Raw genomic sequence first — 20,020 nt, forward strand, 5'->3', positions numbered from 1 at the left:
TATACATGTTTGTACTAAAAGTTGTATGTTTGGTAGCTGAAAGAATTAGGAAAATAATGTATGTTTCTTTCGTCCAGAACGAGCACTGCTGAAAGGATCGTATGCCGCACCTAGACCGAGGGGGTGGGGGGGGGGGGGTGAATAGGTGCTAACCAATTTTTAGTTCTTTTTTAATTTAGGCTTGACACAAAGGTAAATTCTCTAGATATGCAACTATGTGAATTTACCTTGCCCATTCTTGAGGATTTGAGAGAGGAGATCTAGATCTACAATCCCCACCAATCCATTTCTCCTCTACGTGAGGGGAACCCCTTGGATCTAGATCTTGGAGTCTTTTGTTGACTTTCCCCATTGTTCTTCCTCTCTAATCTCATCCTAGCATTTGTTGCTTGGGTGGGATTTGAGTGTGAAGGATTTGAACACCTCTAGTGTTCTTGCTTGCATCATTGCATAGTGTTGAGCTCTCCACCACGATTAGTTTGAGTGAGAGACCGTGAGCTTGTTACTCTTGGAGGGAGACCTCCTAGTTGGCTTGGTGGTTGGTGCTCCGGTGATCTCTTCAAGGAAGATTGTGAAGATGCTCGGGCTTCTCCTTCATGGAGCTTGTGAAGTGGTTGTGGAGCTTGCCATCTCCAGAGTGAAGGAAAAGCTAACCATAAGGAAAGGCCCATCATCCTTCGTGGGTGGGCTCGGAGAATAGGGTGAGCCTTCATGGCGTTGGGAAATCCTTCGTGGGACCTCCACTCCTCCAAACATGACGTACCTTCTTGCAAAGGAAGGGAACACGAGAATACATCCTCGTCTCCGCGTGCCTCGGTTATTTTTATACCCGGGCTCTCTTTCCTTGTGATAGCCATCGTGTTTGAAGTACATATATCTTGCTATCACTTGTGCTACATATATCTTGTGCCTATCTTGATTAGTTCTAGTTGTTAGTGTTACACTTAGTTGAGCTTAGCATAATTAGGGTTTGTGCTTGTAAACTAAATGTTAGTTTAATTTCGCATTCTTAGAAGATAAATTCGTAAGAGTTTTTAAACGCATATTCACCCCCTTCTAGGAGACATCTCGTCCTTTCACATAACCTCGTGTTATGTGCATGACACTAGTTGAAGTTACTATGCAGTATGCACTATGACCAAACTTAGACCTCAGACAGTAAAAATAGCATAGGTAGCATGCACCGTACGAAATTACGAACCAAAAAGAAGTTATTAAGAGCATCTCCAGCCGCATCCCCCAAACGGCGCCGGATTTAGCGTTTGGGAGACGCTTTTTCTTCGTGCCGCGTTTGAGAGACGTCGCTCCCCAGCCGCATCCCCAAACAGAAATTGAGATTTTTAAAATTTAATAAAAAATAGTCGAATTCATTCAAACTCGATATATATTACATAGATTTGAACGAAATTCGATGAAATTTAAACCTAAACCCTAATCTAATAGTACTTGCGGAGGCCAGAGGGGTCATCGTACTGGTGGAAGTTGTACATGCCGTCGTCGATGACGTCCTGCTTGCCGCGCTCGTCGGGCTCGTCCTTCACCGCGCTGCTGGGTCTAGCTTCACCGTCGTTGGTGAAGTCAACGAGCGGCATCCCAACATCGCAGATGGACATGGCGATCGCCGCGTCGAGGTCACCCCTCCAGGCATCATTGTCATTCAGCAACGCCATGTACACTGCGTGCAACCCTGGGTAGTCATCGGGGTCGTCGCTGCTAGCGATGAGGCGCTGCCGCCGCTCGTACTCCGCCATCTGCGCGGCCTTCGCGGGTTCCTCGTCGTCCTGCTCCTCATTCACCTCCGGCTTCCGAACGAGGAGGGCGCCACCGGCACGCCTCTGCTGCTGCCGTGCTGATTCACAGATGGTGATGCTGCTGCCGCCGCGCCTCCGAATCGCGGGGGGCGTCGCGTAGATGAGCTCCTCCTTCACCTTGCGCTTCGGCACGCTGTACGGCATGGCGTAGTGCAAAGAAGGTGTTGATCGCGTCGACCCCGAAGAAGAAGAGTTCGAGGAGGACGAGTACATCCTCCTCGGTTGTCAGCGTGTTGCGGTAGGAGGAGATGGCGACTGAGAAGCTGACATCTCCAACCTTGCGGCGTCCCTGTGGATGCCATCAACGACGGCCGAGAGGGTACGCCCGGGAACACCCAGAAATGGACGCGCCCCTCCTTGTTTCACGTGTTCCTCCGGCCAACGAGGCTGTCGGCGCCGAATATCGTATTGAGCCGCGCTGGACGGGAATGGTCTTTAGAACACGTCTAAGAGCATCTCCACTCGTCTCCCCGACGAGGCCCCCGAGCGACGTTTTTTCCATCCGGACGGCGAACCCAGTCGCGCCCCCGGTTCCTCGTTTTCGTCCGGATTTGGCCCTTCATCCATCCGGCGAGCCCACGCCATCCCCGGTCCCCCGGGGATCTATCGGGGACTCCGGACGAGTGAAAAGCGGGGAAGGGCCCGATCTGTCGGCGGCTCGACACACGAACCCCACCGCCACCTCGCTCAAAATCTCCCCCACCCCTCGTATCTCTCTCGCCACCGGCACCACCCCGCCGACTTGTTGCCCAGATTCCGTCGTCCCTCCTTCTCCACCTGCCTATATTCCGCCGTCTTTCGACGAAGGCCTATCTGGCTGCTCCTCCGCCGGCCTGTTTTCCGACTTTGGCCTACTCCTCGTCGCTCGCGGCTCGGGTTGCCTCGACCACGCCCGTCAGGTGTTCGTCCATTTGCCTCGCCTGCCATGGACTCGGACGAAGAGGATGAGCAATTTTCTAAATCTTATTTGCCGAACTTGTTAAATTTTATGTCGAATTTGTTTGAAATATGTCAAATGTCCCAAGTTGGGGGTGTCCTGCCGGGGGGACGGCTGGAACTTCGGCGCTCCCCAGACCTATTTTCCTCCAATCCGGACGAAACTTTCGCCGGATTTAAGCGTGGAGAGCGCCAACGAGTGGAGATGCTCTAAGAATGAAAAAATGTCGGACAAACCTAAAAATCTTTGTAAAATCTTTGGAGGCAGCGGCTGGAAATGCTTTAAACGATGTGGTTGTTGGGCCGCAGCCGCTCTCGTCTTTCCGACCCAAGGAAGGAGTAACCTGGCACGGTCGAAACACGTGACACGGTCTAGTCCTCCTAACCCTAGACTAGACCCTGTGTGTGCCTGCCTTGTCCGAGCGAGCGGCCAGTGCCCCCCCTCTACCAGACGCTTCCCCCATCTCGCTCCCGCGTTCCTCAGCGAGCCCCTCTAGCGACGTCGCCGTCTCCTCGCCGGCAACCAGCTGCCACCCACGACCTCCCTCGCGATCGGCGGCCACCCCGTCCTCCTCGATCCCCCTCTCGCGCTCCGACAGACCTGCAACGCCGGAGACCCTCTCGGCCGGCGGCCCACCCTACCCAACGTCAGCCCTAGAGCGGTGAGTTCCGTGTCCTCCCATTCCTCTCGATTATCCCCTTTCTTGCACACCGTCGCCGCCGAATTCGGGTACCTCTGGGTCCGTGACTTGGTCAAGATGGAAGTAACATCCCCTTTCGAGCTCTAGGTTTCCCATCTCGTCTTAGGTAGGAGAAGTCGCGCCAAGATCGTAGATTGGAGAATTTCGTTAACTGTAGACTGCGAGTCTCCATTACACTGCTTACTGCGGGCGATCATATATAAGGTACTTCTTCCATGTTTCTGACTTACTAGTTGAATGGCCCTGCGCAGCTATGGGCTCTCAAGTTTTTTTTTTCCTCTATGTCATTGTGCTTCGTACTCGTTCCACGCCAACAATACCGCCAATGTATTCCCTAGTCCTCCTACGTCGGCACTTGCGTTCCGATGTTGGTTTTTTTAGCTTGACAAATCACCTAGTCGTTTCCATGCCGCATCCCTGGTTTTCTCTCCAGCTCCGCCGACTAGTAGTTCATATCATGAGAGATAGAGAGTGCTCTAACTGTGACAAGGACCGATGGCGCTGATCACCGATCTTCCGGATCCAGCGGGGTGTAACTTCGGAGTTCGGAGAGAGTGGCGGTATGTTGCCTGTTGGGCACTTAGGTATGCAATTAGCATCAACATAGTCCTAGCAGTGGTTGATAGGGATGATGGATTCATGCTGATATCACCCAAAAGGACACCAGCAACTACCAATGCAAACCACCCTGGTTATTTGCCCCTTGCCCACACCCACTCTTGTATCGTGTCTCATTTTGGTTTTGAAAGAACATACACATTATTAGTAAGTAATTGATTGATTCATTTTTTTTTGTAGTATATATTGCTCAGGGAGAGTATTAGCCAGCGACAAAAACGTCTGGAGTAACTATACAAACATAAAATGAAAACAGCCATCCATCACAAACCCTTTCCCTCTGGTGAAATGTCTAATAGAAAACAGTAGTAAACTTCCAGAATGTATAATGGAATCGAGTCTAGTCTGACCTGATAACTCCTGTGAGTTAGCCCATGTCGCGAAGCTCCAGATGTATAGCAGATATTGGAAGTCCTTGATGCATTTTCATTCATTATGTCAGATATTTTTGTACCTGGTAAGAAAACATCCTGGGACATTAGATGTGTTAATTTGTAAACCCTCGCATGTCTGCTTGATAGGTTGCTAGAAGTAGTTTGATAGATGCTGTGAGAATTGTCCGTGCTGCATGTGATACAGTTATACCACTTTGAGCTAAAATGTTATGTTTATCTGAAGAACATAAGGTTGAGCATTGTGCACCTATTTTTGCTGGCCTGTGAGGAGAGTTCGCAGGACGCAGATGAGACACAGTGCCGGTGACCTCGCAGAAATTCTACAGACGATGTCGGTGATGTGTGTACTCTGGAGAAGCAAGTCGTGCTGCAGCGGTGCTGATGGTGGTGATATCGTCGAAGAGATGGAGACGAGCAATGGGCTAGTGTTTTGGTAGTGATATGTTGCACGCGCTAATTTTGTGAGAGAAGGGAAGTTTTGCTAGACATATGTTCTGAGAGAAATTTTAACATGCTCCCAACAATTTTGGACTGTCTGTTTTTTCAATCTAAGGGCCTAGATTTAAGGAGGCAGCAGGTTACCCAAGAGAGGTTCACCCGACCCTCTTAAATAAGTATTAGCATGTTTTATAATTGTTAAGCCCTAGACAAAAGGAAAAAATATAATTGGAAAGTATCAATAAATGACAGTACGGTTTATTTTTGGTATACCCCTACCATATGGAGACCATTCGGAAAGATATTGTCTAACAAGTATGCGCCATGCTAGCAATGGTAGTTTGACATGACAATATTTTTTTGTATTAGGGTGGTAACATTTTTCTACACATTTTTGTGATGTATATCTTCGGCGAAAAGAATAAAAATTATAACTAGTATATATTTGGTCCGACATTAAAAAAATATCTTGTGACGAGAAACAAAAGAAAAAACTTAGGAAACTTCCAACTATGAAGAAGTAGCATGGGCTACCAGTGCTGAAAGCTCCCACACATCGTGGGGTATGGGCAAGGGTATTTCTAGGCGGCCTTTCCCTTGCCTTTTATTATGCAAGGAGGCTGATTCGAACCCAGGATCTCCTGGACACAAGTGGAGACACTCTACCACTGCGCCTGGCCAAATACGCATTAAGAAAAAAAAACATGGCTCATGTCATTGTGTGGCAGCCAAACAAAGTCACGGTACTGCCTCCATGGGCACAAAATTTGTGGAGAGATTTAATGGTGGAGAATGCCATTAGGGAACATGACATACTTTTCTTTCCTATTTGGAATTGTAGTACCGGAGGGTTCCACCGGCTACAACAGGTTTCATACACATGCAAAATAACTTGGCCCCACCTATTATAAGAATCAATGGTTTAGATTTGGTCAATGCTCTTACCTCCTAGGTGGTACGATGGAGCATATTAAAAGAGCTCATGTTCTGAATGATTTTTTTCGTGAAAACGCATAAGACTTTTGCGTTTCATTTCATTGAAAAGATAGAGTTTGGTTTATACTCCTACTAGGAGGCATGGTACATGAATGAGGCAAGGCAGGAGTGGTTCTGCCGATTTATATTCTGTTGAGATATTCTAGGGAAGTAATCATCTGTAGCAAGTAAATAAGTTAGATTTTAGGGAGGGAATAATTTTGGTGAGGATTTGATGCACCAGCGCAAACAAGGAAAGAGAAGATCTCCTCTAGCGCTAATGAGGAGAGGAGGGTGCACGGCGGTAAAAAAGCATCAGACAGTGTTGATTCTCCCAATGTTTAGTGGGTGTTTTCGATGGCTATTTGATGGTCCTGATTTCTCTGATGTTTGGTGTTGAAAGTGACGTACCAACCCTAACTCCTAATTAATAGTGAAGATATCATTTTTCATTTTAGCGCTAGCATATATGTAAATAGATTATGCATTGCACATATTACAACCATGTGTGAGATATGTATAGAACTGTCCACATGTTGTTATTTTTCTGAAGAAGTGTTGAATCCTTGGGCACACTTCTATGCATGCGTCCAAAGTCTGCATATTTCAAAATATTGATGTAATGAATCTACTGCAAGGGCTGTAGTCCATTGATTACCAGTCATGCTAAAGGCCATCTAATTTTCCGCAGATTTATGTCTACGACATCAAGATTACTAGACTAAGAAGTAATCAGTAGGCAGATAAAGAAAACAGTGTTACATGCCCTCCGCCCCGAAAAGGATGTTCCAAATTGTTTAAATTTGGATGTGTCTAGACGCGATTCAGTGTATAGAACTATAGATACATCCAAATTTACACAAATCTGCGACATCCTTTTTGGTACGAAGGGAGTAAGAAATTTATACGTTCCTTGCTTTTGGAAAGTCAAGTAGGAGCCGCAGTATGTCATTTCTGGATATTTGTCTATTCATTAGTAACAGCCATGTGTTGGCCTCCTATTGGTCCATACCTTGGTAGCTTCAATACTCACCATGTTACGATGAATTAGTTTTTTACGCAATATGGTGGTTCCTTTCCTTAAAACTACGAGACCCTTAATAAAAGAAATTACCTGACTTCACATGGCAGTTGATGCCTGTCCTAGTGATGAGATTTTAATTTGTTTTGGACACTCTAAATTTATTGCAATAATTTACTATGGAGATACATCTTGTTTTGTATCATAACAAATGATCTTGCGAAGCTAAGCAATGAGCAGTGTTAGGAGTCAAGACTAGTTTTTTCTTGATTTGACAGCATCTAATTCAGAATAAATAAACCAGTTTGCAAGCTTTGTTCTCAAGATCAAAATTTGTGATATCACTCCACCTGTTCTGTTGTGGTATTTTTCATGGATTTGATATATTTTCTGTATATCTGTTCATTAGCATTTCATAATGTAAAATTGTAATTGTAAATGCTTGCTGCATTAGCTAACTATGGATCAATTTTCCTGCAGTTGGCTTGGTTAATGTGAGCTTATTGCTAAAGATGGCTGATAATGGTAAAGCAAAGTCAGGATCAGCAGGAGCCTATACAATCAATTTAGAGAACTTCAGTAAGCGACTGAAGGTGTTCTATGACCATTGGAATGTAAACAATTCTGATCTTTGGGGTTCTTCTGATGCCATTGCTATTGCTACTCCACCTTCTTCCGACGATCTGCGTTATTTGAAGTCCTCAGCTCTGGATGTTTGGTTACTTGGATACGAGTTTCCAGAAACCATTATTGTTTTCACGCACAAGCAAATACATTTCTTATGCAGCCAGAAGAAAGCAAATCTCATTGGAACCCTCAAGAATGCTGCAAATGAGGCTGTTGGTGCTGATATTGCCTTGCACGTGAAGGGTAAGAATGGGGATGGCATTGACCTGATGGATGACATACTGCAAGCCGTTTGTGCTCAGTCGAAATCTGACACCCCAGTTGTTGGTCACCTTGCAAAAGAGGCACCTGAGGGTAAGCTTCTCGAAACATGGGCAGAAAAGCTATCTGGGGAATCTGTACAGCTTATTGATGTCACAAATGGCTTTTCTGAGCTTTTTGCTGTGAAGGATGCCACGGAGATTATCTGTGTGAAAAAGGCTGCTTATCTAACTTCATCTGTAATGAAGAACTTTGTGGTTCCAAACATGGAGAAGGTTATTGATGAGGAGAGGAAAGTCTCACACTCCTCACTGATGGATGACACAGAGAAGATTATTCTTGATCCTTTGAAGGCCAAGGTAAAGTTGAAGGCTGAAAATATTGATATATGCTATCCTCCTGTCTTTCAAAGCGGGGGGAAGTTCGATCTTAAGCCAGGTGCCTCCAGCAATGATGATTATCTCTACTATGACTCTGCAAGTGTTATCATTTGTGCAATTGGATCCAGGTACAGCAACTATTGTTCCAATGTTGCCAGAACATTTCTGATAGATGCTACCCTGACACAGAGTAAAGCATATGAGACACTTTTGAAAGCCCAGGAAGCTGCTTTAGCAGCATGTAAGCCAGGGAATCAGATGTGCGCAGTTTATCAGGCTGCAGTTGCAGTCTTTGAGAAGAATGCGCCTGAGCTACTTCCTAATCTAACAAAGTCAGCTGGAACTGGAATGGGCCTTGAGTTCCGAGAATCTGGCTTAAACTTAAATGCAAAGAATGACCGTCTGATAAAAGAGGGCATGGTTTTCAATGTATGTCTTGGTTTGAGTAATGTCCAAGCAGAAACAAACAATGAGAAGACAAAACAGTTTTCTTTGTTATTAGCTGATACAGCTTTGGTTAGTGACAAGACAGTAGAGATCTTAACAAATTGCTCGAAGGCTGTTAAAGATGTTGCATACTCGTTTAATGAAGATGAGGAAGATACTCCTAAGCCTAAACGGCCTAAGGTTGAGCCGAATGGCCTGGAAGCAGTACCATCCAAGGCGACACTTCGATCGGACAACCAGGAGATGTCCAAGGAAGAGCTCCGGAGACAGCACCAGGCTGAACTTGCTCGTCAAAAGAATGAAGAGACTGCTAGAAGGCTTGCTGGGGATGGTTCTGGTTCCGGTAACGGACGTGGTCCTTCTAAGGCTTCGAATGAGCTTGTTGCATACAAGAATGTTAATGATGTGCCTTATTCAAGAGAGTTGGTGATACAAGTAGATCAGAGGAATGAAGCTGTTCTCTTGCCTATTTATGGCAGTATGGTCCCTTTCCATGTTTCTACTGTTAAGAGTGTGACTAGCCACCAAGACAACCGCACCTGCACCATCCGCATTTTCTTTAATGTACCTGGCATGCCATTCTCAAATGATAACAATCTGAAGTCTCAAGGAGCTATCTACTTGAAAGAGATCACATTCCGATCAAAGGATCCACGGCATAGCAGTGAAGTTGTTCAGCAGATCAAAACATTGAGGAGGCAGGTTGCTTCAAGGGAGTCAGAGAGAGCTGAAAGGGCCACCCTTGTTACTCAGGAGAAACTGCAGCAGGCAAGCACAAAATTGAAGCAAATGAGGCTTAACGATGTGTGGATACGGCCTGCATCTGGTGGTCGTGGGAGGAAGTTGACAGGAACTCTTGAGGCTCATGTTAATGGTTTCAGATATTCCAATTCAAGGGCTGATGAGCGTGTGGATATCATGTACGGGAATGTAAAACATGCTTTCTTCCAGCCAGCAGAAAAAGAAATGATCACCCTCCTTCATTTCCATTTGCACAATCATATCATGGTTGGAAACAAGAAAACTAAGGATGTTCAATTTTACGTTGAAGTGATGGATGTTGTTCAGACTGTCGGTGGCAGTAGAAGATCGGCCCTTGATCCTGATGAGATTGAAGAGGAGCAGCGTGAGAGGGATCGGAAGAACAGAATTAACATGGAGTTCCAGAACTATGTGAACAAGGTTAATGACCACTGGTCGCAGCCACAGTTCAAGGGGCTTGATCTGGAGTTTGATATCCCGCTTAGAGAGCTTGGATTCCATGGGGTCCCGTACAAAGCTTCAGCTTTCATCATTCCAACGTCAACTTGCTTGGTTGAGCTAATTGAGACTCCCTTCCTGGTGGTCACACTCGGTGAGATAGAGATTGTTAATCTAGAGAGGGTGGGCTTTGGAACGAAGAACTTTGACATGGCTATCGTGCTTAAGGACTTCAAGAAGGATGTTCTTCGCATCGATTCCATTCCATCGACATCACTTGATGCAATAAAGGAGTGGCTTGACACCACTGATCTCAAATACTATGAGAGCAGGCTGAACTTGAATTGGCGTCCTATTCTGAAAACTATCATTGATGATCCTCGGAAGTTTGTTGATGATGGTGGCTGGGAGTTCTTGAATATGGAGGGAAGTGATTCTGAGGTGGAGGAATCAGAGGAATCAGATCAGGGGTATGAGCCTTCTGATGCTGAGCCCGAGTCTGAATCAGAAGAAGATGATTCCGACAGTGCGTCTTTGGTGGAATCAGATGATGACGAGGAGGAGGATTCGGAAGTAGACTCTGAGGAAGAGAAAGGCAAGACCTGGGATGAGCTGGAACGGGAGGCAACCAATGCAGACAGGGATCATGGTGCAGAATCAGACAGCGAGGAAGAAAGAAGGCGTCGCAAGGTCAAGACTTTCAGCAAGCCCCGCCCATCATCGGAACGTGGCAACCTGACTAGCATCAGCAAGCCTCGTCCACCAGAACGCGGTAATGCTGGCAGCAGCAGCAAGCCTCGTCCACCAGAACGCGGAAATGCTAGCAGCAGCAAGCCTCGTCCACCGCCAGAACGTAGTAGCGGCATGAAATCTCGTCCACCGCCAGATCGGGGCAGCTCCAAGGGAGGGCCTTTAAAGAAGCCGAAGTTCAGGTGATTTGTGTGGCGGAGTCACCCGTCTTTGCTTGAGGTTGTGCGCTGAATCTCTGCCCTTTTGGTTGGTTGTATCAGAAGCCTTGTTGGCTCTTTCTCCAGATCACCGCGATGCTCTTTTTCAGCAGTAGTATTAGATAGTCGAAACTTTGTTGAATTGTGTGTTGGAGGATCTCAGACCTATGTATTGGTTTTAAGTTGGTTCATCAGTGTATCCTCGGTGGTGTAGCAGCAATGTTTTCTGCTAGAAATGCTGACCTTATTTTGTATAATGTCTGTTTTGTCAGAACCATATGTTTTTCTGTTTCATCTATATTTGTGGCGTCGTTTCCGTGTGCAGAAGCATCGTGTTAGGCTTGTTCGTATTCTAGTTTTTTTAGTGAGGGAACTAGGAAAAATACCCGTGCGTTGCAACGGTTCAAAAATAGTCAGATTTATATCGAAAAATATAAGCATTGCCTAAATTTTGCTCCAAATTAGCAAAAATGGATAAAAAAATATGTCAATATATTCATATAACCTCTAGGTACACATTAATTAAACGCAAATGCACCAATTTACTATGTAGAGACATATAAAGGGTTCACCATCGCAATCGAATCTTTACATGGCGTGTTGCGTCTGAACTCACGGTTAGCTATAATTTGTTCTAATCTAGCTTTCTTTTCTGCTGGTTGCATATTTGCATATTTCTGTCTTTTTTGTGCACATACTTTTTTCCTTTGTTCTGGCTCTAAATCTGCATATTTTTTCGTCTTTTTCATCTTTTTGTTTTGCTTATAAGTTTCACGGCGTTTTCTTAGTTTTTGCTGCTTCTCTTGATCAGTCAACCGGGCATGTCGCTCTCTATCTTTTATTCTTCTTTTTTCCTTGACATCCATGACTTGAAATTGCATCCCAAATTGCTTGCCTGCATTGCATAAGATTTTTCATATTGTGAGTATTATAAATATAAATAAATTTTATATTAATGAAAATTGATCATGTTTTTTCAAATTTAAGAGCATCTTTAATTATACAAAATATAACATTAAATTAAGCTTTACCAATTAGCATCAAGCTCTTCGATAAATGGGTGATCAGTCAGGAACTAATATTTATTGCAAACAATCTACGCTTATAAGTACTATGCAATTATTTTTACAATTTTAATTAAATTAACCCATAATTCGAAGACCATTATAAGATTGATCATAGACAAGAAGGCCGACGTTATTTCATTTAGCACGCTATTTTAAACCTTGATCATAGTACATAAATGAATCAAGACATTATTTCTTGCCAATTTCGCGCAATCCGGAGTAGGTAGGCTGAAAAGACACGTTGTGAATTTGTCGTCACGGAAGAGCCAGCGTGGACACAACAACTTACTTTGCTCTCCTTTTCTATATTCTCTATATCTCTCTTCCTGGTAACAGAGGACACATACAAGCGCAGTGTCTTGCAAAAAAATATCTTTTAAACAGTGACGTAGTTTCACGAATAAATCTCGTAACAACCATGCTAGATTAGTTTTTTCTAAGGAGAAAAAACAAAAGCGACTGGGCCACTTCCTTCGTTGGATCATATAGCAGGCGATACAGATGGGTCCGCTCCTCCCCAAGGAAGGAGGCAATACAGTACAGACATGTCGTCGTCTTCGCGGCGCCGTTCCAATTCATGGCTGCTGTAGCTTTAGTTTGGAATATTTAGACAAACTGTGGTAGCTTTAGTTGGGAATATTTAGACAAAAGATTCGGGTTGGCTGAAGACTGATGAACCATACCTGAGTGTTTCGGCTCGGCAGAGAGGAAGTCGGTGAAGGCGGCCTTGGTCGACGAAGAAGCCATCTCGCGTGCGTGATTCCCGCTGATGTCCAGACGTCCAGGTCCTTCCTCTGCCTGGCCTGTGCTTGCTGGTCGTCTCCGTTGTAAATCGAGGGTTTCAGTAGGATTGTTCTCTGCTTAGCCTCGTCCTTGTTTCCGCTGGGAATCGAGATGCGGGGCAGATTGTTCTCTGCTTAGCCTCGTCCTTGTTTCCGCTGGGAATCGAGGTGCCAGGGCAGATTTTTTTCACCGGATTCGATCCAAATCGAGAGTCTCCGCTGTAAATCGAGGTGGGGGATAGATTCTCTCTGCGCCTCGTCCTTCCGTGCGGTACATAAATTTTTCGACGGGAGTCGATCCAATCTGATTTATCGAGGAGGCAGCGGCGGGAAATATACTCCTATATGGGTTAGACTACTGAAACCGACACGAATTGTTTTATTCCATCCGGGAAAGAAGCGTTTTGTTCGACGTTTTTTTCTGGGATCGGTAGAAGGAAAGGCGACGGACCAAGTACCACGGACGAAACGGACCAACAAGAAATCAACGGACGAAGGGAGAAACGCTTTTCCCTTTATTATTATTAGGTATAGATATAGACTAGGAAAATGCCCGCGCGTTGCAGCGAACCTTTCCATCCATCTCCAACATCTCTCAAAATTTGATCGAATTTTTAATAGAACATGCCCGCTAATCTTTTTTTGACGGATTATTCTAGTCTCTTGGATTCAGGAATATTTGCTATTTTTTTATATTCGAACCTATGAGGAAAATTCATGAACACTTACATTATCAAAGTCTCACGGGATGCATGAACATGACACGACTGTCCTCTGTGATGAGACTAAATCTAAAACTAATGTGCGTGTTCAAAGAAGAGGAATAAGAAAGTCCGACCAACAGCGGTAAAGCAGACCGAGATGTACCTGGACTCCACAGCCTGCTGTCATAGTTTTGTTGCGTCGATGCTCCTTCCACTTGCCAACAACACTTTATTTGTGCGTTGCACCGGGTGCCTTACAATGGTGCCAAACTAAATAGTGTGCATTAGTTGAAAAGAAAATTTATAGAACCTAAGCATCTTATTGGCTGAGTGATTTTGGTTGTATACCATCATCAGAGATATGCTCGATCAACAATTTTTGACATCTGGTTTCACTATCACATGCTCGCTCAGAACATTTCTAGCACAAGATGGTTAACTCCCCAATCATATCTAAGTAATAAATAAGTATAGCTATAGCTTCCATTTTTAAGTAATCAATAAAGGTACATCAGACATACAAACAGATCTGACCAAAAATAGGGGAAGTAACCAAATTCCATTAAAAGTTAGATTTGACTGACTATATCTACATGAGATTACTTCTGAAACATAATACGATTATCATATATATATTCTGCAGGCACTATCTACAACAATGTATCAGCAAAAGCGCGAGAGAAAAATCAAAGTAGAGGCACACCGCATCCGCGCCTGTAGGTTGAGTAGAAGTTCAGAACCAGGTTCGCTCATATTCAGGAGAAGTAACAGCCAATCACTCCCGATTTACCCTAGCTGCTTTGTCGCCAATTCAGAGAACACACTCTGCACCAAAACATGTAGATTCTAAATATTCCAACGGGAGACTTCCATGGAAAAGCTACCACGCCAATCTAGAGAGTAGAGACAAAAACAGATGTAAAATTATTTCACTCTGACAAGCACTTCAGTACTCGCATCCGAGAAGTTGGATCTGCTTAACAGATTTTGCCATGGGGTCAATTTGAGCAAGGGCCTGCACGCGAGGTGTGGCGAGCCATGGCGGACTTACCGTCCTGCTTCCGGGAGAGCACCGTATAGACTGGGGACGAGTCGTCGTCGTCGAGTGCCTCCAAAGGCGCAGTGCACATCCTAGTGAACTCCGGCGGCCCTCCACGATCTTGAACACCTGGATCGGGAGAATCGAGGGGCAGGGCCTCTGCATCGGGCGTAGACCACCTGTCCGGCTCCACCACTGCCTCTGCAAGGGCGGAAATCAATCCTGCGTCTTCTCCAAGAAGGAAGGGTCCAGGAGCCAGATCCACCGACACCGATGACAACGCCAACTTCGGATAGATCCAATACCTCCCCTGATTCCCCCAAAGCAGGGCCGGCCAGCGCGCCTCCGGCCGCCCGCCTACCACGTCACCACGCCGCCATCTTTCGGTAGAGAAGGAGACCAGGGAAAGGATTTGTGGTGAGAAGGGCACACAGATTCAATGGCGGTGCAAGAATAAGCGCACGGGTGAGTCGATGGGAGGAGGATGTCATGCTATCCCACCACCTCTTCTCCGCCATGGGAAGATAAGTCGGAGATCACCCGCTTATCTCCTCATAATCGAGGCGAGCACAGTTACCCACAGAGTGCATCCTGATCAGAACGAGCTCCATGTAAGCGTTGCCGGGGCCTCTCGAGTCTAACGCGGTCGATCTCAGCTTCTCTCCCCCTTGGCCCGATCTTCCCCTAATCTTCTCCGCGGCCAACAACAGATTGAGCCCTGAGCGAGACAGGTCAGCCGTAATCAGCGGGGGACAAACGCGAGCGATCCCCTTCCTAGCCCCTCCGACCTACTGTTCGATCGATCAAGGAGAGGTACCAATTTTAATTCCGCCCAGATCTGGCTGATTGAAGGAGTATCTCGGCGATTTCCATCTGGATTGTCGATCAATCTGATGAAGGGATGGCTCCATATTTAAAGGCTCCTAGAAGGAAAGAAGAGGAGTCCTGCTTGGTCGAGACTCAATTTTCGGCCGGATCCGGTGGACGAGGGAAAAAACTGAGAAAAACACGGCCGGATTGGATCGGGAGTGCGAGATAAGGTTCTTGGCAGAGGACGATGTGTGAGGAAAAAAAATAAGACGAACCGGTACACACGGTGGCATTGTGCGTTATATGTGTTTTGGTGGGAGGGTAAATCCGTCCAAAAAAAAGTTGGACGAAAATTTTGGCAGAAACCTTAGCTCCTTTATTATTAGGTATAGATATAGATTGTTCGTATTCTACTCCCTGTTTCATGAAAGTTCGGTAGATGCATCCAAATTTTAAATTTTTTTTTGAACGGGTACGGGTCCAGAAGGACCCGGATGCTGCCTCATATATAAACGGTGGATGAAGAAGTTACAAGGGAGTCCAGCCAAACCAGGAACTGCAGAAACAACCCCAGAAATTACAACAAGGTCCTCAGGACAAAAAGATAAAAAGCAATCGGGTCCTTGAGATCCTTCTCCACCATCAAGCACTGAGCTCCGCCGCCGCGCTAGGAGTACCGGCACCGGGGACGAACCACTTGGGCCAGCACCACTGGAAGGTGCGCAGCAACCGGAGCTGAAGATCCTCCGCATCGGCATGAAGCCTGGAGGTAGATAGACCATCGAATCGAGGCCTACGAGGGTCGCCCTTCGACCATGATGAGCAGAGGCAGGGCGGAGGAGATCACCGGCTTGAGTCCTCCGCTGAAGAACTCCAGAAACGAGAGCAAAGAAGCTCTCCGACGCAGCAACAAATCCCCGCCGTCTCCAAGCCACCGCTTCCTGAACAGCCGCAACTCCTCTTCCCCCCTCGCCGCCACGGCCGGCCAGAGAAAGGAGCAGGACTGCCTAGAGAAGCTTGTGCTTGGCACGGGATAAGGGCCCTTTATTTTTGGAGTAGCCCGCCGCCCAGATCTTCACCGCAGCTGACTCCGACCGCCGGAGTAACTCGTCGGAGAAGAAGGTTGCAGGCTGGCTCCAGATCTCGGCCAAGAGATCTAGCAGCCAACTCCCGGCAAAGTGCCAAACTCCGGCATAAAGCCAAGCAAACCTAGATCTATACACTAACCTAGCTCCGGCGCCTCTCCTAGGCCATATCCGACCGGCTAGGCCGGCGGAGAGGCCATCGGATCGGCCCGGCCTTCGGTGAGAGACACTCAGCTACTGTAGCGTGAGGAGAGAGGGGAGGGGGAGAAATGAGCGGTCCACCCATCCAAATTTTAATAAATCTAAGATAAATTTTACAGGACGAAGGGAGTAGTATTTTGTTAATCTTGTCGATTTCTCCTAGGCCTTATAAAACTTTAAGGCTTTGTTTACTTCTCCTGTATTTTTTCTATGAGAAAGGTTTGGAGACAGCCAGGCAGGTGAGTATTTGGTGTCAATCCCACTGAAATACTTTTCCTGAAAATACTTGGCGAAAAATAAGAAGATTTAAGCCTAGTTTATTTCTCTCGTATTTTCATCCCCAAGGTATTTGGGATGAAAGGAGATTTGGTGTTTCATCAAATTCCTTTCCATCACCTTAAATATTACCTTCCCAAAAATATGCTAGTACGATAAAACTTTTATAATTTTTAAAAATGTAAAATTACGGGGATATCTCGGAATTACCCGTTTGAACTAGGATAGGAGCATCTCCAACAATATCAGAATTTAAGAGCGGCGCCGGAAAAATGACTTTTTTTGCGGGCGCGGCAATGCTCCAGCAGAAGCCCAGCAATATACAGGCGGCCCAAAAAAGATTCAGCGTGCCCGAATAAACTAGTGTTCATGGTGCATATAGACGGCACACGATGCCGTGTATTACAAACCCTAGACGCTGGTGCGCAGCCCAACCGCCCTTAAATGTCTTCCCGCCCACCGCCCCCCGTGAACGCCGCCGATTCCCGCCACCAAAGCCCTCCCCCGCCGCTCTCATCGCAGATCCGGTCGGTCCCCGCCTCCGCCGACTCCCGCTAGGCATTTCCCCGCCATCTCGAAGATGGCACCGCGCCATTCCTTTCGACGACGAGCGTTGGATGTACACATTCGAGACACAGGAGGACACCGATAGCGGCAGCGACTGTGATTAGTTTTAGGTCGTGTTTGTGCGTCTGAATTTTTCCGATAAAGTTGTGCATCTAAATGTGTTTCATTGTGTGAATGTAGTGTCGAACAAATTCAGTTGTCTCGGTGTGTTCGCCGCCCAAAACTACAATATCTGAAAAATTCAGTGTGTTACAGTGTGTTCGCTGTCCAAAACTACATCTAAAAAATTGTTCAAAATTTATATATCTTCTTTTGAATATCAGATCGACAGCAGCCGGCTTGGCACCGTGAACGCTCGATACGACGCTGCGGTATAAAGCTGTTGTTGGAGATGCTACGAGTAAACAAAAGTATGGGAGCAAAGTATGGGAGATTTACAAGCCCGTCCAAACGAACACAACGATTTTACCGGCTCCGGTAGATACAACAGTGATGACGTCACGCTGACGTCACCCATGTGTTGATCTAGTTTCTAAAAATTTGTGAAATATGTCTGAAATTTGTGAAACATGTCTCAAACTTGTGAAAAATTATTTATTGTTCAACGTATATTTTATAAAGTTTCACATATGTTGCTCACGTGTTTGTGAAACTTTTTAAACATTTTCTACTGCTTAAATCTGTTTCAATTATATTTCAGTTTTGTTAAAAAGAGGACAAGTAATCTCACCAATCTCAAAGCATAATCTATGATAGATGACACTCATACACGTATATTTGCCTTTGAAAACGAGTTTTCGCGTCCAAACCCGATCTCCACTGTAAGTAAACACAAGGCTTACGACGTGGTCCCCTAGGTCAAGGTTTCTTCTCCAGTAAACGGTCGGGACGGTCCCAACATCCGTCCGTCGGATCAAAATCAAGAGAACGTTCCTCACTCGTCATAACCCTCGTCCCGAACCCTTGTCGGCTCATCTTCTCCCGTCGCTCCGCCGCTTCCCATTTCCCCTCGCATCTCCGCCGGCCTGCCCGGGACCCCATCCTTCTCCCAACTCCCACGATGGCAGCATCGCAGAGTCCCATAGTGAGGGTACCATCGAGGTGCACCCCGGAGACGGCACGGGCCACGGTCGCGTTCGAGGTCATTGGCTACAGCCTGCACAAGGGCCTTGGCAGAGCCAAATACCTCTCTTCCGAGGCCTTCTCCGTCGGCGGCTACGAATGGTGCATCCGCTACTACCCGGACGGATACAGAGAAAAGGGGCCTGAAGACTACGTCTCTGTCTCCCTCAGGCTCTTGACCAAGAACGCCGAGGTGAGGGCGCTCTACACCTTCAAGCTTGTGGATCCGGTTACGGGGCAGTCGCATGTGGTGCGCTGCCCGGGACTGCCACAACTATTCGACAATACAAATGCTTGGGGATGCCTGCTGTTCATGAAGAGGACTGTTGAACAAGAGTCCAAGTACCTGCGGGACGACCGCCTTCTAATCGAGTGCGACCTTGAGGTTATCAAGGAAAAACAGTTGCCACCGTCCGACTTGTCGGAAAATCTTGCAAAATTGTTGGCGGAGAAGAAAGGAGCCGACGTCACTTTCAGTGTTCAAGGGGAAGTTTTCCCTGCACACAGGGTTGTTCTTGCAATGCGGTCGCCGGTCTTCGATGCGGATTTAGACGGCCCGATGGGGGACAATGGGAGGCAGGAAATAACCATTGAGGACATGCAGCCTACTGTTTTCAAGGCATTTCTTCACTTCATCTACACGGATTCGATGCCTTCCATGGATGACCTTGCTGATGATGACAAAACAGAGATGGTTAAGCACTTGCTTGTGGCTGCAGATAAGTATGCCCTGGAAAGGATGAAGATGATATGTGAAGGAATCCTATGCAAGAGTCTTGATGTCGAGACTGTGGCGACCATATTAGCCCTAGCTGACCAGCATCATTGCAGCAACCTCAAAGATGCTTGCATTGAATTTATGCTCTCTTCAAATAGGATCGATGATGTGGTTGCAAGCCAAGGGTATGTACACCTAAAAAGATCTTGTCCCGATGTGATTGTAGATGTGTTTGAGAGGGCAGCCAAGTCCCGTAAAATTTAGTATGCCAACCTGATATGATCCAGAGGGCGCTGCCTTATGTTGGGTTAGGTGAAACAATCAAGTCTTGGTGATTTATTTTGCACATCTTGGGTTAACGTGAGACTGTTGTATCTTTTAATTTTTGGGATCTTTTGGAGTAGATGAGTTGGATTTATAAAATTCTATGTCTCCAATGTAATGTCTGGCCCGTCCTATATAAGTACACCTGGGATCAGTTTTGAGTTTCGCTATATTTTTAGCTCACTAGGTGCCTTTTTTGTTATCTGCTCACTTTGATTTCTGGCTTAATCATCTGAGAACGATAAGCTTTGAGTCCCAAGTTATCACTTTTGGGATAATCTATTATATGTATAAAAAACGTTTAATTGAATGCTAGCTGTTAGATTTTAATGAGAGACAAGCTATGTTACAAATGGCTTCTTGACATGATTGGCTGCACAAAAACGATGGAATTAACAATCTGATTTATGTGCCACTTTGAAGGGCACAGTACATCTGTACAGGTAAATTCTTATATGCAATTGGTTTTTGTTCTACAATTTTGACCATAAAGGGTATTTTGGAAAGGGAATGTTGAGTGAACCAGATTGAAACATGCAGGGCCAGATGCTAAAGTCAGTAATGCAGC

The 20,020-nt window shown here is 46.0% G+C and overlaps 2 protein-coding genes across 3 annotated transcripts; both read left to right on the forward strand.

Moving 5' to 3' along the window:
* Positions 1-3,152: 3,152 nt before the first annotated feature.
* On the forward strand, positions 3,153-11,051 carry LOC127314753 (FACT complex subunit SPT16). Of its 2 annotated transcripts, none has more exons than XM_051345271.2 (2): positions 3,153-3,409; positions 7,376-11,051. In XM_051345271.2, exon 2 carries the CDS (start codon positions 7,408-7,410, stop codon positions 10,744-10,746), a length of 3,339 nt encoding a protein of 1,112 aa, XP_051201231.1. In that variant the 5' UTR covers positions 3,153-3,409; positions 7,376-7,407; the 3' UTR covers positions 10,747-11,051. The 2 variants fall into 2 exon arrangements, with proteins under 2 accessions (XP_051201231.1, XP_051201232.1); XM_051345272.2 differs by lacking the exon at positions 3,153-3,409 and adding an exon at positions 3,506-3,652.
* Positions 11,052-18,348: 7,297 nt separating this feature from the next.
* On the forward strand, positions 18,349-19,392 carry LOC127312537 (BTB/POZ and MATH domain-containing protein 2-like). Its single transcript, XM_051343060.1, has one exon. The coding sequence runs from the start codon at positions 18,349-18,351 to the stop codon at positions 19,390-19,392; it is 1,044 nt and encodes a 347-aa protein (XP_051199020.1).
* Positions 19,393-20,020: the final 628 nt, after the last annotated feature.

Source organism: Lolium perenne, chromosome 7, assembly GCF_019359855.2.
Source record: "Lolium perenne isolate Kyuss_39 chromosome 7, Kyuss_2.0, whole genome shotgun sequence".
Lineage (NCBI taxonomy): Eukaryota > Viridiplantae > Streptophyta > Magnoliopsida > Poales > Poaceae > Lolium > Lolium perenne.